This window comes from Mangifera indica, unplaced genomic scaffold, assembly GCF_011075055.1.
Source record: "Mangifera indica cultivar Alphonso unplaced genomic scaffold, CATAS_Mindica_2.1 Un_0099, whole genome shotgun sequence".
Taxonomy (NCBI): domain Eukaryota; kingdom Viridiplantae; phylum Streptophyta; class Magnoliopsida; order Sapindales; family Anacardiaceae; genus Mangifera; species Mangifera indica.
The window spans coordinates 7,227-31,105 of record NW_025401191.1 but is presented as its reverse complement, the minus strand read 5'-3'; the positions used below and the strand labels follow the sequence as shown (position 1 = coordinate 31,105).

The following is a 23,879-nucleotide window of genomic DNA, read 5'->3' as shown; positions in this document are numbered from 1 at the left end:
TGTTCATCGGGTGAGCTACATCGATATTAGCAAAACGTCATCATAATTACGGATCTTTGCAAATTTCTTATTTTTAATGATTTTTTTTTAATTGAACTGGTTACACCAAACAGTTAAAATCTTAAATTTAATGTCCAATCTCACCAATGACGAACCGAAATAAATTTTAAGGGGTCAAAAAACTTGTTTTCACCAAAGGTTTGATATAATTCCAAACTAATACCTACTAACTTTTAAAACCTTAAAGTTTCATCTATGAAAATTTTATGTTAAAACTCTCAGTTAGATATAAGAGTAAAATTATCATTTTAATAATAATATTAAATATATATATATAACTTATCATACTTTTCCCCTAGATTTTGAAAAGTCACAACTCACCCCTGCTAAAATATTTTTAGTTTTGAAAAGTAATTATTTCTCCAAACCTAGGGTTTTTTCTCCCCTCTTCGGCCACAACTCCTCTGGCGATGTCCTCTTCCCACCACTTTACCTCCTTTCGGTCAGCTAGCCCTTTCTCACCATCAGAATTATTCGACTGATTGGCTTACTATCGAAATCAAAACGAAAAGAGATTGTCTCTTTGTCCGAAGAGGAAGAGACAGTCTCTTCCTTTTCTTACACCAAGAGACGATGTCTCTTCGTCGCACGAAAATACGAAGTCTCTTCAAGCGATTTCTATGAAGAGCTGACTAATGGAATGATTTCGATAGTGAGGGAGGGTCAGCTAGCTGAACGAAGGTAAAATAGTGGGAAGAGGACCATGCCAAAGGAGAGCTGGCTGGGGAGGGGGGAAATAGTCGCTTTTAAAAACTGAAAATACTTCACCAAGGGTGAATTTGTGACTTTTCAAAATCTAGAGGGGAGTATAATAAATTATATATTTTTTAATATTATCACTGAAATAACAATTTTACCCTTATATTTAACTGAGAGTTTTAACATAAAATTGCCTATGGGTGAGATTTGGATTTTTCAAAGTTGATGGATACCTGTTTGGAATTGCACCAAACCTTGGGTGGGAACAAGTCCTTTGGCCAATTCAAGAAGGTCAAGGTTACAATGACACAAATAAATTTTAAATTAAAATAAATACAAATATTTGTACTAATAAAATATTCCTTAACTAATACATTTATAATTATCCTTAATATTATTTTATCTTTTAAAAGTATTATATAATAACTTTATTATCGATACTATTAAATACATCTTTTTTATATACATAATTAAACTATCAATCATTTCTTCTATTTCACAAAGTATATGTCCCAAGATAATTCATTCATTCATTATATACACAATATTCTATGCTTGAAACTCGTTTTCAGTTTTGACTCGTTTTTTAAATTTGATAACATGTTGAACAATTTAGGCTGATTTATCGAGTTGCTCGTGTCTCTATTTATTATGTCATTTAAATATGAACAAAGTTGGGCAAAGAGCCAAAGACAGAAGGTTCAAGTTTTTTCTTAACTAAAAGGCCAAATGACTATTTCCCACCCAAGGTTTGATGTTTTCTCAAGTTTCCACTCTTTAACTATGGAAACACCAAACACCCACCCATGGCCGGTTAGATTTAACAAAACTCTAACCCTTGAAAATTTAATCTCATTTTCCCCCTTAAAAGTTTAAAAACTAACATTTTTTCCCTAAACTAAGTTTGAAAAGATCGCATTTTCCCCCTAGGGTTTATTTCCAAACCCTTTCACTTTCTCCGGTGCCATCGCCGATCGTCTTCCCCTCTCGACAGTTTCTCTTCCACTGACGGCCCCCCTCAACTCCACCCCAACGCATCCGATGCAGAGAGAAGTCGTCTGGGAAAACGATCGTCTTCCCAGATGAAGACGAGTAGTCTTCCCAGACGACGTCGAGTCGTCTTCCCAGACGACGTCGAGTCGTCTCGTCTTTGTCTAGGAAGACGATTGTCTTCCCAAACGAGGACCACTGCGAAGAACTTCGTCTTCCCTGACGAAGTTCTTCGTCTTCCACGGCTTCTTCGACTCCGATCGGACGTCCAAATGGGAGGAAAGAGATCGTCGGAAGGAGAGGATGCTTCAGGAGGGAGAGGCCGTCGGCAATAGAGCCGGAGATGTCACCGAAGATTTCAAAACGAAACCCTAGGGTGAAACTGCTATTTTTTAAAACTTAGACTGAGGGAAAGTTTTAGTTTTTAAAGTTTAAGGGGGCAAAATTAGATTCTATTATTTTTAATATTATAGAGAAAATGAGGATTTTACCCTTACCACCGTTAGAGTTTTGTTAAATCTAATCGGTCATGGGTGAGTGTTTGGTGTTTTCATAGTTAAAGGGTGGAAACTTGAGAAAACATCAAACCTTCGGTGGGAAATAGTCGTTTGGCCTAACTAAAACTTATAACATTCAGAAGGTTTAGGCATTAAATATTTCAAATCTATCATTAAATATGAATAAAATATTAAATTAATTAATTAAAAAACTTGATTTTTCATCTAGTTAATATTCACTTAATTAACTAAACCATTGTGCTGACCAAACTCATAGACTTCTAATATCTTACTTTCATGTCTAATTGAACTCTCAAGCAAAATCTACACCCATCCATTTTGCATATGCAAAACACTAGTAAATAAAAAAAACGTTCACTTTTCATAATATCAAGAACAAACAACAAGAATATATATGTATATATATAACAAACTTCATAATGAGTCTGAAAATCAGATTCAAACAAGACTTGACAATCCAGTGCAACCCAAACAGAAGATGAAATTGAGATCTGAATGAATAGTTAAACATCAATATGAAATAGGGATGGAGGAAGATTGGCGAAACTGCCCCAAAAAATAAAGGTGAATTTGTGAGAAGCACGACTATCCTATGTCAGATTAAAGAAAATGGAAACTAGAATTGCAGTTTTCCGAGCAAAATGGTAAAGCGTAATATAAAAGTAATTTATGTGTATAACTTTATATATAAACAATAATAACGTATTATTATATAATTGAATAACTAAAAATTGAAAATTAAAAAATAAAAAATTCAATCTTATAATTTTTTGGTAATATAAATGATAGGGGTATGATTATAATTTGGGAAATTATAATAAATGCCCAAAACTAAAAGGTGTTAAGCGAGATTGCCTAAAACTCTAAGGTTTAAGCAAAAATGCCCTCAATTTGAGAAATGACCAAACTGTCATTATATAAACCCCACATTTCTCGCAGATTTATTGTTTAAAATCACAGAAAATTCAAATCTCCCACAGGTGTAACGAGTTTCGTCTTTTCTGTCAACTTTTCATGTTTTTCGACAACCGAAAATGACAAATAAGGATAATACATCATCCAACTTCTTGTTTGAATCAATTTATTATTAGGATTATTGAGATTTGAGGGAGATTTTGAGGTTTGAATGTTTAGGGTTTTGATTTTGAACAATGCGTAAAATGTGTTTATTCTTGGTTGTTTTGCTTGAATTTCTTGAGGGGTTTTGTGTTATTAGATGTGTAGATTTGATTTGTGTTGAAATTAAAGGCTGAAATGATGATTTTTGATCGAAAAATGGGTTAGATCTACCAGCGCTGCAGTAACCTCTCACAGACGCCTGTGGGGGTGGGGGGAGGGGAAATTTAGCTTTTTCAAAATTTTAGGGGGAGGGGGAGATCCACGGGGGTCCGTGGGAAATTTTACATTAAACCATTGGGCAGTCCGTGAAAACGTTGGGTTGGGTGGAAATTAACCTTTTTAAAACTATAGAGTCTATATAATACAGACTTTAAACGGTCATAACTTTTGATCCGAGAGGAGTTACGAGACCCGTAATATATCAACGTGAAACTTATTTCGAGCTCTATAACAACAACCAGCTTTGCTGGTTGCACCAAATTTAGAGGCCAAAATACAACTGTTTCAATATGTATTATACAGTTTTTTTGTTTTATCAAATTTAAGATTTTCAGTTTTTATGATTTTGAGCTTGTTTGTAACTGGGCTAGACTTTTTTGATATATAGTTTTTAAATTTGACATTTGTAATTACAATGTGCTTTTTTAGACATATTTTACGATGTAATTATGAAATTTTAGATTGATTTTTCGGTTTTCTCGTTTATAAGTCATTTAAACGTGTAGTTTTCGAAATTCAAATATGTTTTTTTAGATTTTCGAGTGATTTTTTAGTTATTGACATTATAGGGTATTTTAATATATCTATTTATTCTTAACATGTTATTTTCAATATAGTTTTCACGAATTAATTTTTTTCAATTCGAATTTAAAAATATGAATTTCTTCCTTCCGAACGAAGTAATTGATATTAAGTAAAAATGAGAGTGAGAATGAGTGTTTAAGTGATATAAAAAGTGTATGTAATGAGAGTGAGAGTGAGAGGGTTTATATAGATGTGATCAAGGGTAATTTTAGTATTTTAAAAAAAATAAGGGCATTTTTACTTAGGAATAGGAGAAATAGGTATTTTTACTTAATAAAAGGTAAAATGGACATTTAATATCATTTCCCTTATAATTTTATCAAATATATATATATTTTTTTTTAAAAGCAAAGGAGATTCCGCTCCTGAGCCCCACAACCACTAAGCCTGCTGTGCAGAAAGAATCCGACTAAAATAATAGTGAATTGTAAACCAAGAGCAATAAAATAATACAATGTTCATTAGCTTTCTGCTTTTCACGTCGACTGAAACCATGTTGATATAGTTACGAACTGATTAAACATTTCAGATTAAGGCTAAAAAGAAATCAAACATCAAAACTTTGATATACACCACCATTGCAGAATCAATAACCCAAAAGTCAACTAGAGAAGTAATCAAAAGAATAATATGATTTTCCAATACATTAAACGCATAGTGGAATGTTTTTTTTTTTTTTTCTCAGTAATGTATTGTAAGCAAAAATCTTAATCGTCCATGTGTTTTATCCGTATAGAAAAGTGAATAGTTGATAAAACTATGTTTGTACTTAAGAAATTGGGGGCAATTGTTGTGTGGATGTCTAGTCGTTTGCATGACAAGCAACTAGTATGCAAAGCTAGACACATCATTTACATGCATATTAACTTAAATCGGGTCAAAGCTTTTTCTATCTTAAAACAACAAGAGTGACTTTTGAAGGTTTCATTTGTTTCCATAATCTTTTTCACATGTCATTTTTTATGAATATGTTCTATTTCCTACCATTACATGATATTCCAATTATTCACATTTTCGTATTAAAGATTAAAATCTTACATCTAATAAATACAATATAAGTAAACAGTATATAATTGTGAGATATTATATTTTAACAGAAACTAATTAATTTTATGTAATATGAATGTTGATCTCTATACTTATAAACCCAACATAATTCTGACACTGTAGATCACAAAATCAATGATTTTTTCAGAAAAAAAATTTATTAACTATTTATATTAAATATACCTCATCTCATGTAATTACGCAATTATTTTTTTCTCAGTATTATATAAATATAAGATTAGATATGGTCAAAGAACTACACTTTTTACCTTTTATACGGTAATCTATCAAATATTTCACATAATACTACACTTAGGTTTTTGAATAACGGATCGCATCACTGATTTATATAGTTCTCGTAGATGGAATTTTTTTATAACATTTATGAAAAAGAAAAATTACAAATTAAAGAAAAAAGGTAGGTAATAACGTCAAGGAGTTCCACTCTAAAGACACCCTTTATACAAAGACTTTATTCAATGGGGCGCCTGTGTTTGTTCCGGGCGCCATAATATAATATAGATGGATGGGCTCAAAAATCAAGAAAGCGAAGCAACTAAAGCGACCCAACACAAAGGACGGCTCCACTTTCTCTCCCTGTATCCAACTGACATGCCCACGTTACAGTGGCGAGCAACAAACGTGGTCAACAGGTCAAGTAAACATCGCTTCTGTTGTGTTGCTGCAGCCAATGCGCTGATTATGCGCCATTTGCTGTATTGGAACTTTGTGGGGATTTGCGATTCGGTCTGAAACCGACCCTTCACTCCATTTCCCATGTTGCTTTGCTTCTTCCTCTTAACAAAATCTAACTTGCTCCATCTGTTTATTTATTTACTAGCCCTTGAACTTGCTAAACACGATAGCTAGCATTTTAGTTTCAACCAACCCTGCTGATTGCTTAATAGACCAATCACAAAATTATCAAATTATCTTGAAGGCCAAAAGACTATTTCCCACCCTAGGTTTGGTGCAAATTTAACTTTATAACTGTTAACTATCGAAAACTAAATGTTCACTCATTTATTAAATTTCATTGTTACTATCAAGAGTAAAATTATTATTTAATAAAAATATTTTTAAAAATTATAAATTCATCTCATATTTCTCTTAGATTTAAAAATTAATAATTTTCCCCTAACCTTCTCCTCACCCAAAGTTTGAAAAATCACTATTTTTCCCTATAGGGTTTGCATTTTTCCTTTGCCGCTTCTTCGATAACTAGAGCCAGCCAACCTCCAACCTCCAACCTCCACCCTCCCATCTCCCGAACGAGAACAAATAGTCAGTTGACAATTCATCGGCGAGACACGAATTTATGCGACGCACAAATCCGTCGATTGATCTATGTGTCGACTGACACACATATTGGTCAGATAAAGAGTTTAAGCCTTTATCCGACCAATTTTGTTTCAGTCGATGCGACCTGTGTGACGCATAGATCTATGTGTAGCACAGATCCTTGCCGATGAATTGTAGGCAACCTCCTGTTAGCTTATGATTCATCCTCGTTTGGGAGATGAGAGGGAGGATGTTGGCAGAGAAAATACAAATCCTTGGGGGGAAATAGTGATTTTTCAAACTTCGGATGAGGAGAAAGATTGGAAATTGCTAATTTTTAAACCTGAGAAAAAAATGTGATGAGTTTATAAATTTTTTAAAATATTTTTATGCCACCCCTTGAAAACTTTTAGGGTTGTGCAGTCTAAGGGGAAATCATAATCAAATACCCAAAGGACTATTTCTCATCCAAGAATTGGTGTAAAAACAAGCACATTTATAAAATTTCAAAAACTTAAACATCACTTCGCATAAAATTGCAAAGTAAAACTTCTGAAAGGTCCAATGTTAACATAACACGTGGAGGGAAACTGGAAAGATTAACCCCTGAATGGTCCATGTTAACAGCGGAGCCAACCACCAATTCAAACTTATAAGAATCATCGTAAAGATTACATTAAAGTAGATTATATCAAATTTTGTGATAAATGATGAAGATGGAATGAAAATTTGAGGTTTGTCTTTACTCGATTTAACCATTTAGACACTCACTGTCTTGGCAATAATGCACAGAATAAAGGAAATATGAAGTGACCGACTTCATTAGTTGCAGAAATCAATAAAATGATAAATACAAATTGAACACAAAAGGGGGAGGAGAATTCAGCCTTTCCTCCCTCCACCATAACCAGAGGATCAAGCAAACAAACACCTTTGCAGCTAATTTACAGAAACCAGATGGCGGGGAAATCCGAAATACCTAAGAGAGCCCCCACAACCACAAGCTCAAAAACCAAATCTTTAAGAAAACTTAAAATTTATATTATATACGAGAGAACTTAAAATATTCTAAGTCACCAAATATAGTGGCATTGAAGAAGTAGACATTCTCTGGCGTTGTTGCTGCTCCATGTTGAGCTCCCTGAGACTCAAATACGGAACTTGAAACTCACTCCTGTTCACCGGAGAGAGAATTCGGGCAAGTGGGCCTGAAGATGGCCGGCTTGTGCTTCTATATGGAGTACTTGACCCACTTCTGCTCTCCGTTATGTAAAGTGGACCCGACATTGAAGCCCTGAAAGCTCTAGCTCTTGCGTGATGCACATCATGTTCAAAATTATTAGTCTGAATATCATCACATTCATGGTGGTTGTTGGAGAGCCACTTCCATTTGAAGAACAACAGAGCGTTTCTCCACCAGCGTTTCTTCTTAGCCTTGTTATAGAGGGTCTTCTTGACCTTGGACTCTTCTCTTGAGATGGGTTTCTGAAGCTTGAAGTGAAACGAGTCAATGGATCTTGATAACTCTTTCTTCTGCTTCCTTGCTTCTTCTAACACCTTCTTTTCAACAAACCAGTCAGTAACAACACTACACTGCAAAGCGTGTGCAACATAAAAAGAGAAAGAAAATAAGTAAACGAGACCTGAAAGTAATCGATTTGAGGGTCAAAGCCATAGTCACTGAAGTGTTGAGACTCTGGTAAGGGAAAAATGGGTGACTTGTGTGACATTTTTTTCTTCAAAATCCTTTAGACTACTTGTGGGGGTATCTCCTCTGTTTTGGTGAGTGAAAAAGAAGACTTTGGGGGCTGAAGATGCCGTTGGCGATGGTAAACCCTGGTAAAGTAAATGCTAATGTTGGTGGTGGTGGCATCTTTTTCGGAGCTTAATTTATTGAAACATGCATTTAGGAATTGGATGGAATATGTTTACATTATTATAAAAGCTTCTTTCTTTATTGAGTAATTCACATTTAAAAGAGGAGCCCAGACGCTCCTCTTACTTCCCGTCAACTTTGTTTTCAACCATGTGATGTGCTGACCGTTTAGATGTGGACTCTTTTGGATTTTACTGTATCAATCTGAACTCAAAGTTTTATTTTGAGCCATTGGGTATGGGTAAAATCATATACATTTTTGTATTATTGAATATTCTATTTGTTTCTTATTTTTAAAAAATATAAAATATCCAAGTTTATGCCCATTGAACAGTTAAATTACATATTCGCATCTCATTCTTTTAACGAAAATTTGACGAAAGATGTTAATTTATATGGCTTGAAACTTTAAACTTGCAAAAAGTCATAACATAGGAGAATCTTGGCAACCTTTTTCCAATAGATTTATTCTGTTGTGATTAAAAAATATAATTTATTATCTCAAATTAAATATAATAATTGTTTATAGTTATTTATTTTTATTAAATATAATAATAATAATTTATTTTTAATCACTTTTAAATAATTTATTTTTAAGGTGTTATATTATTTTTTTATAATAAAATATTATGTAAATAGAGTGTATTATTATTTTCAAAATGTAAGTTACGGAGAATGAGCATTACATCAGACGTACACATCACGTGATTACATGGAAATGGAAACATCACGGGTGACTCGGGCCGAGAGTAAAAGCAGTCATAAGTGAACCAAAAGCTCACGTGAACTATTTAATTCCATTTTTCTCCAGTTTCCCCTCAGGCTCAGTTCCAAATTTTGACTGATTTGGCCTTTGACTTGGTTACTCAACTTCGCTCGCCAAGATTTCATTGAGGGAAATTATTAAAAATGGCCAAAATACCCTCCCACTAAGCAAAAATGCCCAAAGTCATTATTTTCAAGCAAAAATGTCCAAATTCACTATTTATAACAAAAGTGCCCATGACTTTTTCTAAAATACCAAAATTACCATTCCCTTCATTTATATAAATCTCCTCACTCACTAGAAGGGTTTAAATGAAATTTTATTAAAATTAGGGGGTATTTAATATTAAACATTATAAAAGCATTATAAATTTCTCAATGAAATTTTAGGAATATATAATTGAGGGGTCAAAAAAATATTATTAAAATTTGGGGGGCATTTTGATATATCGACTCATATTTTTCAGATTTCCAAAGAATTTTTCGATTGTTGTCATTCTAGGGTTTTTCAACTTTTAGAATTCGAACTTCAGTTCTATTTTTTCGAATTTTACCGTTTTACGAGATATTGACTTATATTTTTCAGATTTCCGAAGAATTTTTTGATTGTTGCCATTCTAGGGTTTTTCAACTTTTAGAATTCGAATTTCAGTTCCGTTTTTTTGAATTTCACCGTTTTACGAGATATCGATTCGTATTTTTTAGATTTTCGAAGAATTTTTCGATTGTTGTCATTCTAGGGTTTTTCAACTTTTAGAATTCGAATTTCAGTTCTTTTTTTCGAATTTCACCGTTTTACAAGATATCGACTCGTATTTTTCAGATTTCCGAAGAATTTTTTGATTGTTGCCATTCTAGGGTTTTTCAACTTTTAGAATTCGAATTTCAGTTCCGTTTTTTTGAATTTCACCGTTTTACGAGATATCGACTTGTATTTTTTAGATTTCTGAAGAATTTTTCAATTGTTGCCATTCTAGGGTTTTTCAACTTTTAAAATTCAAATTTCAGTTCCGTTTTTTCGAATTTCACAGTTTTACGAAATATCGACTCGTATTTTTCAGATTTTCGAAGAATTTTTCGATTGTTGCCATTCTAGGGTTTTTCAACTTTTAGAATTCGAATTTCAGTTTCGTTTTTTCAAATTTTACCGTTTTACGAGATATCGACTTGTATTTTTCAAATTTCTGAAGAATTTTTTGATTGTTGCCATTCTAGGGTTTTTGAACTTTTAGAATTTGAATTTTAGTTCTGTTTTTTCGAATTTCCTGTTTTACGAGATATCGACTCGTATTTTTCAGATTTCTGAAGAATTTTTTTATTGTTGCCATTCTAGGGTTTTTCAACTTTTAGAATTCAAATTTCATTTTCGTTTTGTCGAATTTCACCGTTTTACGATATATCAACTCATGCTTAATAGTAACATCAGTCAAATCACATATAGAATAAAATCAAATACATATCCATATCTAACCACATATAAAGTATATCATACACATATGCACATACAATAAATATATACATACAAACATATGAAGAACGATAAATAAACAACGAGGTAACTAAATATACATCTGTGAGCTACTCGATATAGTGAAAATACAACTGCGATGCTAAACGTTGACACATAGAGGTAGATGACTCCTAGGGAAAATAAACGCTCCATGACAACGTCAAACACTCAAAAAACCGTAACATAAACACGCCATAGTCACCGGAGCCCACTCCCTGCTGAGGGACATCCGTCGCTCGATACAAAGTGAGGGAATCACGTCGTGGAGTCCTCCCAGAAGCTATCCAAAAACTCTTCGCCTCTAATAACACAGGAATGAATGTCATATATGGTCGCATGCTCTGCTCAAGAGTCCCCATATTCCCCGAATATGATACCTCTGAATCGTATACCGTAATCGACCACTCACGAAAATCTATAACTCCGACGACCCAATGTGCGTTGTCAAAGTTTATAGGGATGTAAACCTATAAACAGTGACAAATTTTAGTTAATTATCATTGTCATCAACCAATTCAATGTAATAGAAATATATATATACTATACCTGATCGACCATCCCCCATGGTTTGCACAACAATTCCCAGGGTATACGCTGCGTCAACCATCCTCGTGAAGAGCCCCGAAAACTTAAACTTGTCAATCAGTATGGTCTGCCAACTCTTCCAAGCCATCTCAATATGGCCTCCGAAGAATGTGTGGGCAGTCGTCCAACATTGGGAAATTTCATATATAACAATACTATAATATAATAATGACATTTAACAATAAATATAAATTTGAAATGTGAGATCCTCCTAATGATGAAGATATAGAAGTCAAAATAATTGTAACATATAATGAATTAATCGACTTATTAATTAACTAGTACATACCGGATCACCAGTGAAAATACGACATATATGAGTCTAACTAGGGACGTCTCGCGTACGCCACCTAAACATCCGTGGGGACGAATAGGGATCAACAAGGTTAATCCAATCGTGTAACGTGTCCAGAGTCTCATATATCCAATACTGCAATATAATCATATACGATTTAAATAAATCAATTCATATTTTTTCAAATTAATATATATAATCAATAAATTAAAACTAACCTGAAATGCGAAAGGAAATCCGTAGAGGTCGTATCTACGCATCTTAGGCATCCGTCCGGAGCATACTCTGTCACTCGCCTGTGACATAGACTCGTATGTCATATGCCACACGGGAATACCCCAGGGGTAGGAATTAAACCCGTCCAGATGATCAACCAACTGTAAATACTCTGAAGACACCTTCTTTCGTCGATCATTCCCCAACAACACCATGTGAAGAACATACAATAAGGCCATCTTGACAGCGTCAATATCGTCATCCTCTCATGGCCTCGACAAGAAAACACGCTTTAGGTCATGATACTGCACCTTAGGACAATCTCGAAAGTACGTATCTCTGATCCTATGTCTGGAGGAGCGAGGAATATATGAAGAGATATCAATGCATCGGCTAAATGAAAGACCGGTCACCAAAGAAAACTCAAACGGGCTAAAACGAACATCAACCCCGCTAATCCAAAACCAAAACTCGTCTCTAATAGAGAATCGATGTAGCTGCTATAGTAGGAATGAATGAACTAATATACCAGAGAATTTGGTCTCGGATAAACGAAGAAGATACCCGAAACATGTCCTCTCAAATAGTCGTAACTGCTCCGGGGTCAGTGTAGACATAATCCTAGATAATGTTGTGCGTTGTGCACGACATATCAGATCTATCCGGAAGTGTCTGGACTCATCAGAGATTCGCAGCTCGCTTTCAACACGTCTTCTTTTGCGAGAAATATCCTGCAAAAATTTACAAAATTCGTTAGTCATTCATAAATAGCAAATATGTAAACAAATGTCTTCATTGAAAAATCATAAAAAGATAAAAAATACAAAACAATAAAAAAGTGATCGCAAAATTTTAAAATAAGATTTCAAGATTGTAAAACAGTTAAAAGAAAAAAACAAAACTGAAATTAGAATTTTATACGTTAAAATACCATCAAATGTTAACAATCGAAAAAACGAAACTGAAATTCGAATTCTAAAAGTTGAAATACCCTAGAATGGCAACAATCGAAAAATTCTTCAAAAATCTGAAAAATACGAGTCGATATATCGTAAAATGGTGAAATTCAAAAAAACGAAACTAAAATTTGAATTCTAAAAGTTGAAATACCCTAGAATGACAACAATCAAAAAATTCTTCAAAAATCTGAAAAATACGAGTCGATATATCGTAAAACGGTGAAATTCAAAAAAAGGGAACTGAAATTCGAATTCTAAAAGTTGAAATACCTTAGAATGACAACAATCGAAAAATTCTTCAGAAATCTGAGAAATACGAGTCGATATATCGTAAAATGGTGAAATTCAAAAAAAAGAAAACTGAAATTAGAATTCTAAAAGTTGAAATATCCTAGAATGGCAACAATCAAAAAATTCTTCAGAAATCTGAAAAATATGAGTCAATATCTCGTAAAACGGTAAAATTCAAAAAAACAGAATTGAAATTCGAATTGTAAAAGTTGAAATACCCTAGAATGGAAATAATCAAAAAATTCTTCGAAAATCTGAAAAATACGAGTTAATATCTCGTAAAATGGTGAAATTCGAAAAAACGAAACTGAAATTCGAATTCTTAAAGTTGAAAAACCCTAGAATGGTAACAATCGAAAAATTCTTCGAAAATCTGAAAAATATGAATCGATATCTCGTAAAATGGTGAAATTCGAAAAAACGGAACTGAAATTCGAATTCTAAAAGTTGAAAAACCCTAGAAAGGCAACAATCAAAAAATTCTTCAGAAATCTGAAAAATATGAGTTGATATCTTGTAAAACGGTGAAATTCGAAAAAACAGAACTGAAATTCGAATTCTAAAAGTTGAAAAACCTTAGAATGGCAACAATCAAAAAATTCTTCAGAAATCTGAAAAATAAGAGTCGATATCTCGTAAAATGGTGAAATTCGAATTCTAAAAGTTGAAAAACCCTAGAATGACGACAATCGAAACATTCTTTGAAAATCTGAAAAATACGAGTCGATATCTCGTAAAACGGTGAAATTTGAAAAAACAGAACTGAAATTCGAATTCTAAAAGTTGAAATATCCTAAAATGGAAACAATCAAAAAATTCTTCGGAAATCTAAAAAATACGAGGTCATTATATCGTAAAATATGTTCGAAAGGCACAAAAAATGAAAAACTTAATCTCAAATTCGAAAACTACATATTGAAAAATCTTAAAACAGAAAAAACGGATATAAAATTTGAAAACTACACGTCGAGAAACCCTAGATGTGAAAAATATTATTTAACCCCTAAAAAAATCTCTATTGCAAGCTGGTCCAATATTTATCCCTTGCCCCCTCAGTAATTTTCAAATCTATTACCGCCCCTGCAGTTTCTAAAAAGTAAATTTTCACCCCAACCCACTGTCACACATGGCAAATTTCAGAAACGCCCACCATGAACTAATAATACCACCATATCCCTAATGTTTTTAAAAAGCCACTAAACACCCCTAATCCATTGTCACAGTGGGAAACACTGTTCCCACTGTCGCACTGCTGATGGCCTCGGAGGCTTTTTTCGGCCAAAAATCGGTCATTTCGGCCTCCAATTTTAACATAAATCGAATCTACATAAGCTATAACACAAAACCCTTCAATAAATTCAACGAAAACACCTAAGAATCAAAACATATTAAGCATTGTACAAAATCGAAACCCTAATATTTCAAACCGCAGAATCTCACTCAAATCTCAATAATATTAACAATAACTTGATTCAAACAAGATTACGAAAGATATACTAACCTTCTTGACCATTTTGGCTCGTCGGAAAGCAAGAAAATCAACGGAAATCGACTTCACAGTGGGACGATAGTGGGCGACGGTTTATAGTGGGAAAAAAGTCTATTTTTCTTTGGATTTGCACAGTAAAAATGGACGTTTCACAGTGGGAAATAAGAAATTTTGCCTTGTTTATATATAGGGGTAGTTTAGATATTTCACAAATGTTGGGCATTTTTACTTTAATCTGATTTTTTTGGGTAATTTCCTTAAGCCCCCTTACTTTTGCCCATTTTTAATAATTTCCCTTATATATATAAAAATAATATTTTATTATATAATTAAATATTATTTTTTATTTAACTTAAATTAATTTAATTTTATAATAATAAACCACTTAAATACATAAATTGTGACTATATCATCAATGAAAGGGAAATTATAAAAAATAGGCAAAAGTAAGGGGGTTTAAGCAAAATTGCTCAAAAAATTCAGATTAAAGTAAAAATGCCCAACTTTTGTGAAATGTCGAAACTGCCCCTATATATAAACAAGACAAATTTTCATATTTTCCACTGTCACTATGCAAATCCAAAAAAAAATCGCCCACTGTCCCACTGTCCACTGTCGTCCCACTGTCAAGCCGATTTTTGATGATTTTCTTACTTTCCGGCTATCGAAAATGGTCAAGAAGGTTAGTATATCTTCCGTAATCTTGTTTGAATCAAGTTATTGTTCATATTATTGAGATTTGAGTGAGATTTTGCTGTTTGAAACTTTAGGGTTTCGATTTTGAACAATGCTTAATATGTTTTGATTCTTGACTGTTTTCGTTGAATTTGTTAAGGGGTTTTGTGTTATAGACTATGTAGATTTGATTTGTGTTGAAATTGGAGGCCGAAATGACCGATTTTTGGTCAAAAAATACGTCTGAAGCATTCGATAGTCCGACAGTGGGAACAGTGTATCCCACTGTCATGACGAACACTCCCACTATGACAGTGGGTTAGGGGGGTTAAGTAGCTTTTTTAAAACATTAGGGATCTGGTTGTCTTAGATTAGTCCACTATGAGCGTTTCTGAAATTTGTCATGTGACAGTGGGCTGCTGTGTGAATAGCGTGGGTTGGGGTGAAAATTTACTTTTTTGAAACTACAGAGGCGGTAATAGATTCGAAAATTACTGAGGGGGCAAGGGATAAATATTGGACCTGTTTGTAATAGAAATTTTCTCAGGGCGTTGTCACGGAGCATCAATTTTCCCCGAGAGTCGTCTACCTCTATGCATTGATGTTTAGCGTCACAGTTGTATTTTCAATATATCGAGTAGCTCACGGATGTATATTTAGTTAGCTCATTGTTTATTTATCGTTCTTTATATGTTCGTATGTATATATTTATTGTATGTACGTATGTGTACGATGTACTTTATCTGTCATTTTATATAGATATATATTTGATTTCATTTTATATGTGATTTGAGTGATGTTACTATCAAGCATGAGTTGATATATCCTAAAATAGTGAAATTTAAAAAAACAAAAATAAAATTCGAATTCTATACGTTGAAATACACTAGAATGTTAAAAATAGAAAAATCAGTCGAAAATATGAAAATACGAATCGTTTTCAAAGAATTTTTTTGTATTTTATTTATTTCAAAAATATGAAAATCAATCGATATATCATAAAACGTTGAAATTCAAAAAAACGGAACTGAAATTCGAATTCTAAAAGTTGAAATACCCTAGAATGATAACAATCAAAAAATTCTTTAGAAATCTGGAAAATACGAGTCGATATATCGTAAAAAGGTAAAATTTGAAAAAACAGAACTGAAATTCGAATTCTAAAAGTTGAAATACCTTAGAATGGCAACAATAAAAAAATCCTTCAGAAATTTGAAAAATACGAGTCGATATATCGTAAAATAGTGAAGTTCGAAAAAACGAAACTAAAATTCGAATTCTAAAAGTTGAAATACCCTAGAATGGCAACAATCGAAAAATTCTTCAGAAATCTGGAAAATACGAGTCGATATATCCTAAAATAATGAAATTCGAAAAAATAGAACTGAAATTCGAATTCTAAAAGTTGAAATACCCTAGAATAACAACAATCGAAAAATTCTTTAGAAATCTGGAAAATACGAATCGATATATCATAAAACGGTGAAATTCAAAAAAACCTAAAACTTCATTTATAATGCTCCTACAATGTTTAATATCAAAATACTCCCCAAATTTTAATAACATTTCATTTGACCCTTCAATTATCTATTCCTAAAATTTCATTCAGAAATTTATAATGTTCTTATAATGTTTAATATCAAAATACCTCCTAATTTTAATAAAATTTCATTTAACCCCTCAAAGTGAGTGAGGAGGTTTATATAAATGAGAGAAAGGGTAATTTTGGTACTTTAAAAAAAGTTATGGGCATTTTTGCTTAGAAATAGTGAATTTGAGTATTTTTGTTTGAAAATAGTGACTTTGGACATTTTTGTTTAATGGAAACGTATTTTGGCCATTTTTTATAATTTTCCTATATATAATATATAAATAAATGTATATATAGTATTACTCTATCGAAATATTGTGCAGCTAAAATTTGAAAACAGAATAAGCAATACTATTCATCTTCTTCCTCTTCCTCGTATCTTTAGCGTGCCTTTCTTCTCTCCCTGGAATTTTCTCACTTCCTCAAAAATTTCAGTTCCTTTGGCAGCAAAACGCACCGGCTGACTATGTTAATTTTCTAAAACAACGTTAATTTAACGAAGTTTATTATATGCAAAAAATTTTTGAAAAACAAAGAGTGATGTGAAAAGGTTAATTTTAATTGTTTGTACAATCTTTCGATAAGTATAGTATTACTCTTATTTTTTAAAATCTTTTCTTTAATATAGAGTTAGACAAATTTAAATATAATCTGTTAATTTAATATGATAGAGTAAAAAAATATGTTAGAGCTAAGATTTTATGATTAGAAATTAAATCAAGTGTTATTAGTATCGATGTAAAAATAACTAAAACTAACTTGAACTGACTCAAATATTAGAAATGTTGAAAAACAATAATATTAGTAGTTGAAATTACTGTCAGTTTCTGTGGAGTTGAGTCTAATTGACCCTAGAAGTCCAACTCATGTGGTTGCTTTAGCGAGTTAGCCGAGGTCAAGTCCCGAGTTATGTGAGAAATGTCAGCATGAGGATGAGTTGGTGGAAACGTCATCATTTGAAGATGAGGGGAAGCCGAGGGAGGATGTAAATGTCTCAATAGAGGTTCTGACAAGGAATTATAACGAAGGCTTTGAGAGCGAGTCAATCAGGTGTGACTCATTGTCTAGTTAATGAGAGTCAGTTTTAGTTGTTATTTAGATTTTCAGTGAGTCAAATTTATGGTCTAAAAAGATGATTAGTTAAAGTTAGAGGTGTCAATTTGATTGGGTTAACCCACGACCTCCTATAAACGATGGGAAAATGGCCTCGCCCACTATTGTAACATGTCAATTTAAATTTTGATTAAATAATAATTTTATTTTTGATAATAACAGTAAAATTTAACAGGCATTTATAATTATCCGTGACACGATTTCATAGTTTGAAAATATTATAAAATGAGTTTATTATTAATATTATCAAATACATCATTCTTTGTATAAACAAGAAAAATTAGATCTGAACAAAGTTGGTTTGATTCGAAAGTTGGCTCAAAAGTTGACTCAGCGTAGTTCAATTTGACTTGAAACAATTGAATTTATGATTTATTAACAAAAGATATTGTATAAATTTTTAAAATAAAAAGAGAGATATGTTATATTATAAAATTGAAACTAATATGATAGGTAAAATTGAAAATTTATACAAACTTGAGAAACTTTTTTAAAAAGCCACAATCTCAGTCCATATGTGAAATGTGAAAGGAAGAATTTAAGGCCCAACAGCTTTGAATTCTTGTTTCATTTGTGACTGACTTCATTTGGGAATTCTTTGCCTTAGCCATTAAGCGAATTTCTATCTTCCTTGGCTGGGCATTTATTCTTAGTATGAACATTTTCAACACATAAGTTTCATCCTGCAAAGTTTTTGTTTAGTTCTAACGAAATAAACTCATTTGCCTTTCATGCATTTTGTCTTTTTACCAAGTTTTCATGGACTTTATCTTATTCTCCAAAGTCCATCGAAACTCACCACGTGAATTCATCTCAAGCTCAACTATGAATGTCAAATTCAGAACTCCAAATATCAGAGCATCTCCATCCACACAACACAACCCTCCAAAAAACACACCTCACCCATCTTACCTCAAATTCACATATAATTTATTGGTGTTGATGGCATATGTGTTCCCATTAAAATTCCTGGACCATTCCCATCATCCCAACAACATAAAAACAAAACATTCCACCCAATAATAAAATTACTTGTACCTATATTTAAGTATACAAATAAATATACATATAATATAATATGATTAAATAATTTTAAATTAAAAATAAAATAATATTTAATCACGTAATAATATATATCATATATAAATTTATTTATATAAAAAATAAAATATATGCATGCAGCATTGATTTTGGACCTAATTATTACTGTACAATTTGTAATAAATAAGAATTGTGGGTTAATTACCTGGTCAACCTCCAAAACAACATGCAACAATTCAAATATCGGATCGGTTAAGTTTTTAAACCTCAGGCGTGAACATCACATGATTAATTGGAAATAGTAACTTCACGGGTCGGGTAGACAGAAAAGAATTTTCACCTATTAAATGCAGATTTAAAGTAGTTGTGAATAAAGGGCAATAAATAAAACCATTGAATTACTACCTCCTATTATTATAAAACCACTTTCCACACCTATAACACTTGCAATGAAAGTAAGTGCAATTACTCTTGCTGTAACGAAATCGCATGATAATGTCAACACTTACAAAGTTGTCTGATATTGCACTTTATTTATTCAATTACACATTTAAGTCTACTCTCTGTTAGTATAAATTTTAAACTATGGCCAAGTCATAGAGGACACTTTTAGTATTTTACAAGCGTTCGTCACTTCTAATAGGTCAAAAGATTTATTCCTATCTAAGGTTTAGTTTATTATTAAACTCTTATTTATTATGTTTTAATAATCTAAATATCTACCTATTAATTGTTAAAATTAAAAAAAATATTAAAGATAAATCGATACTTAATCAATAATATTAAATAAAATATAATTCTATCTTTTTTCCAACTCTAACTTTTTAAAAACTAATAATTTCCTCTAACCTAAATTTTGAAAACTTAACTTTCCCTTAGAGTTTCATTTCTTTGTACTGTTGTTGTTGTTCCAGTTAGACCTGACCACAGGCCGGTTTGGCCTGTGAGCCAGACCAAAATCGGCCCGCCCTAAATCGGAATCGAAACCGATAAACTTGGAATCGGACTAAACCGAAATCGAAACCGAAATTTAGCGGTTCGATTCCGATTTACCTAATTTTGAACCGTGAAACCATCGGTTCACACCCGGTTTATGAACCGACATGTAAACCGACGGTTTTACTGTGCTAAACCAGAAAATTTTAAATTCTTTTTATTTTTTAAAATTTATTAAAGAATCAACGGTTCTCTGCATAGGGAACCGTTGGTTCACTGCAACAAGTGTAAGGGACCATTGGTCCCCTGCACATTTGAAAAGAATATTGGTCCCCTACAATTTTCAGAACTTTTGCAGGAGACCGCAATTTTCAAAATCTCATTTCATCCCCTATTATTTAATATTTTTATAAAAAAAAAATTCATATATATATACCCATTCAAATTTCAATCTCTCCACTCTCTCACTCAATCTTTCAAACTCTCATTCTCATTCTTTCAATTCTTAATACTCTTAATCTTTCAATTCAATCAAATTCTCTTAAATTTAATTAAATTCTTTCTTAATTTTTTATTAATTTCAATTTCTATTTTTATTATACAATTCATAATTAATTATAAAAATTATTTCTATAATTAATTTTATTTATTATTTTTTTATTATCTTTTATAATTAATCATATAATTTATTTATATAATTAATTTTATTTATTATCAAAAAATGACAAGTAGTGGAAATTCTTCCAGTAATAGGAGATTTGGTCAATATTCACATATATCAAATGTGAATAAAAATCAATTTATAGATGATTTTTCAACACAAGAAAGTGAAAGTCAATATGTAGAGGTGGAGCAACAACAACAACAACATCAACAACAAATGGAGATGGAACAACACTCCTAAAAAATTCTTACATCCGATATTTTCAAGATTCATTTCAAGAAAATACAAAAGGAAGATGGTAATTTCGATGTTGCTTGTAATTATTGTAGGCAAATTTATAAATTCAAACAAGGAGATGAATACGAGACGTTCAAAAGACACTTGAAGTCAAAGCATCGAAAAAAAATGGGGCAAAGCCGAGGCCAAACACAAATAACCGAGTATGGTTCTATACACAAATTTTTATTTATGTATAGTGATAATAAAAGTAAAGAAGAATTTACAAAAATGGTAGCAATAGATCATTTAGCATTTAGTTTTGATGAAAATTTAGGTTTTAATAATTATTGTAAAACTGCATTAAATCCTGCACATAAAACTATTATAAAAAACACATTAAAAAGAACATTATTTAGTTTATATAAAAAACAAAAAAAAGAATTAATTCAATTTTTTACAAATTTTGATGGGCGTGTATCTATATATAGTGATATTTGGAGTGACCATTGACAAGTTCACTCTTATATGGGTATAACTTGTCATTGGATAAATGTCAATTTTCTATTACAAAAAAAAAAAATTAGCATTTAGGGTGTTTGATAACCGACATACGGTCGATAATATTTATAGAATAATTAAAGGAATATTAGAAGAATATAAATTACTTTATAAAATTTTTTCAATTTCATTTGATAATGCACATTCAAATACTGTCTCAATAAATGATTTAATTAATATTTGCAAACCTAATTTAGGTGGTAGATTTTTTCATATTAGATGTGCATGTCATATATTAAATTTATGTGTAGAAGATGGTTTACATTATCTTAATAATTATATTAGTCCAATAAAAATAGCAATTTCATTTTTATGGACACATCTCCAAACTATGAAAGAATGAGGTAAATTTTGTAAACAACATAATAGAAGACCAAAAAGATTTCCTAAAGATATGCTGACTCATTGGAGTTCAACATATGAATTACTCAACGAGTCTTTTGATTATAGGGATTTATTATACTCATTTATTTCATAACATGTGTCACAAGTTACATTATATTCCCAACATTGGGATATTTGTAAAACAATTTTAAATGTATTAAGAAATTTTAATAATACAACTTATACTTTAAGTGGGGTTTATTATCCCACTTCTCATTTGTTTTTAAATGAAGTTGTTAATATTATTGGGGCTTTACAAGAAGCTGAACAAGATATTATTCTACAAGAAACTATTTTTTTAATGAAAACAAAATGTTTAACTTACTATAAAACAATTCCAGAACTTTTTCTTGTTGCATGTTTTTTTGATCCTAGATTTAAATTAGATGGTGTCACAGATTATTTGACATTATATTATAAATGTTTGCAATTAGATTGTGAGGATGAAGTTAATATTCCATTAACTATAACTAACATTATGAATTTAATTAAAGAAATTTATGTTGAATATTCATTAATTTATGGTAACCAAGGTGGTTCTTCTTCCTCTCTACCACCTATTGCCCCATCATCAACCCAAAATATGAGTTATGATGATTGTATTATGATGCAAAGGGGCAAAAGACCAAGAGGAACATTAGGCTCCACCTCGAAGCTTGATATTTATTTAACTACTATTTTTGAGTTTAGTGACAGCAATATAGGTAAAGACTTTCCATTTCTAGAATAGTGGAGTCGACATGCATAAACTTTTCCAACATTAGCAGCTATTGCTAAACAAGTTCTGGCAGCACCAATATCAACTGTCGTAGTAGAACAAACTTTTAGTCAAAGGAGTAATATATTGGATGAGAGGCGATCAAGTTTGGCTCTCGAATCTATTGAAGCCCAAGTATGCGTGAACGATTGGACAAAAGCCAAATTACGCCAACAAGAAATAAAAGTGGACTTCAATGAAGAATCGTTTGATTTAACTACGGATAGTTCGATGACGGAAAATAATACTCAAGATAGTGGAGGTGAATGATAAGGTAAGAAGGTACTGCTAGCTATTAGATATGCAAAGGTAAGAGAACTACGTAGGTTTTGATTCTTCTAAATCTCAAAAGATACGTAGGAAGTTTAATTGAAAAATTAAGTTCAAGCACTTCTTTTAATTTTCAATTATTGTAATTAATAATTTAAAAATTAAATCAAGATCATGTATTAGAATTGACGGTTCAATATCGGTTTCAAACCAAAACAGTCGATTCCGAACCAGGGTCATGAACTGAAACCATCGGTTTCAAACTGGTTACGAACCGTCCTATTACGGTTTCAGTTCAAGGTCCTTATTTTTTCGAACCGTGAACCGGCAGTTTCAAACCAAAACCGTTGGTTCATGAACTGTGCCCAAGACTAGTTCCAGTTGATTCAAGGTCTTGTTATAAACCCCTCTTGGATTCTCCAAATGGAGATTGTTGTTGTTGTCTTCTAACCAATCAAAGAGATTAAATGGATTCCCTTGTTTTCTTTTTGTACATCTTCATTGAATCCATGGCTAAATAAGAGGTTAAGAGGGTCAACTTCTATTTCTCCCAAATTAGTGAAGAAATCTTCATGAGACTGGTTCGCCTGGTCTATCAATGCCAGTTTGTATAAATGAGAAAACCCTTCACTAAATTCACAATCTTGATCCATCTCAAACGGATTCTCTATTTCCTCAATCTCTTTTTTCATTGAAGTGCTTGAACTTATCGGCGACATTGTATCATCATTACTAACCTCCTTCACTTTTTCCTTTGTGCCGTTTGTTAGTGGGTCCTTCCTACATTAAGAGCCACACATGTAATAATAATAATAATAAACAAAGGGAGATGAAGAAGAAAAGTCATGGGAAGAAAACAAAAAGGTCACTTGGATTAGCCACTTAGTATGTCTTGTCTATAAATAAAAGTCCTTTTTTCATTTTTTTTCATAAGTGTGTGGTGTCTTGAAGTAAACCAAAACAAGTGTTTTGAGGAGTGTACTAGAGTAAGTGTTTTCAAGAAAATCGTGAGAAAGTTTAAGGTGAGTGACAAAACAGCGAGGAAAGTATTTAGGGTTTGGGAAACACCTTGAAAGCCATTATTTTGGTGAGATCTCTATTTTTTATTCCTTTAGTATTAATCTAGAGAAGATTCTCATTGTACCTACTATTTTATTAGTTGAAGTT

The 23,879-nt window shown here is 31.9% G+C and overlaps 1 protein-coding gene across 1 annotated transcript; it reads right to left on the bottom strand.

The window, feature by feature from the left end:
* Positions 1 to 7,312: 7,312 nt before the first annotated feature.
* Positions 7,313 to 8,437, bottom strand: LOC123207746. The gene is made up of 2 exons (XM_044625198.1): positions 8,162 to 8,437; positions 7,313 to 8,075 (listed from the first exon to the last, which is right to left on the bottom strand). Exons 1-2 carry the CDS (start codon positions 8,246 to 8,248, stop codon positions 7,587 to 7,589), a joined length of 576 nt encoding a protein of 191 aa, XP_044481133.1. The 5' UTR covers positions 8,249 to 8,437; the 3' UTR covers positions 7,313 to 7,586.
* Between the last annotated feature and the right edge of the window lie 15,442 nt (positions 8,438 to 23,879).

Excerpts from the sequence above, each read along its gene's own strand:
- LOC123207746 (XM_044625198.1), bottom strand. The coding sequence starts at position 8,248 with ATGTCACACAAGTCACCCATTTTTCCCTTACCAGAGTCTCAACACTTC. Across the intron at positions 8,076-8,161 it reads CTCAAATCGATTACTTTCAG|GTGTTAGAAGAAGCAAGGAA; the intron begins GTCTCGTTTACT and ends GTTGAAAAGAAG.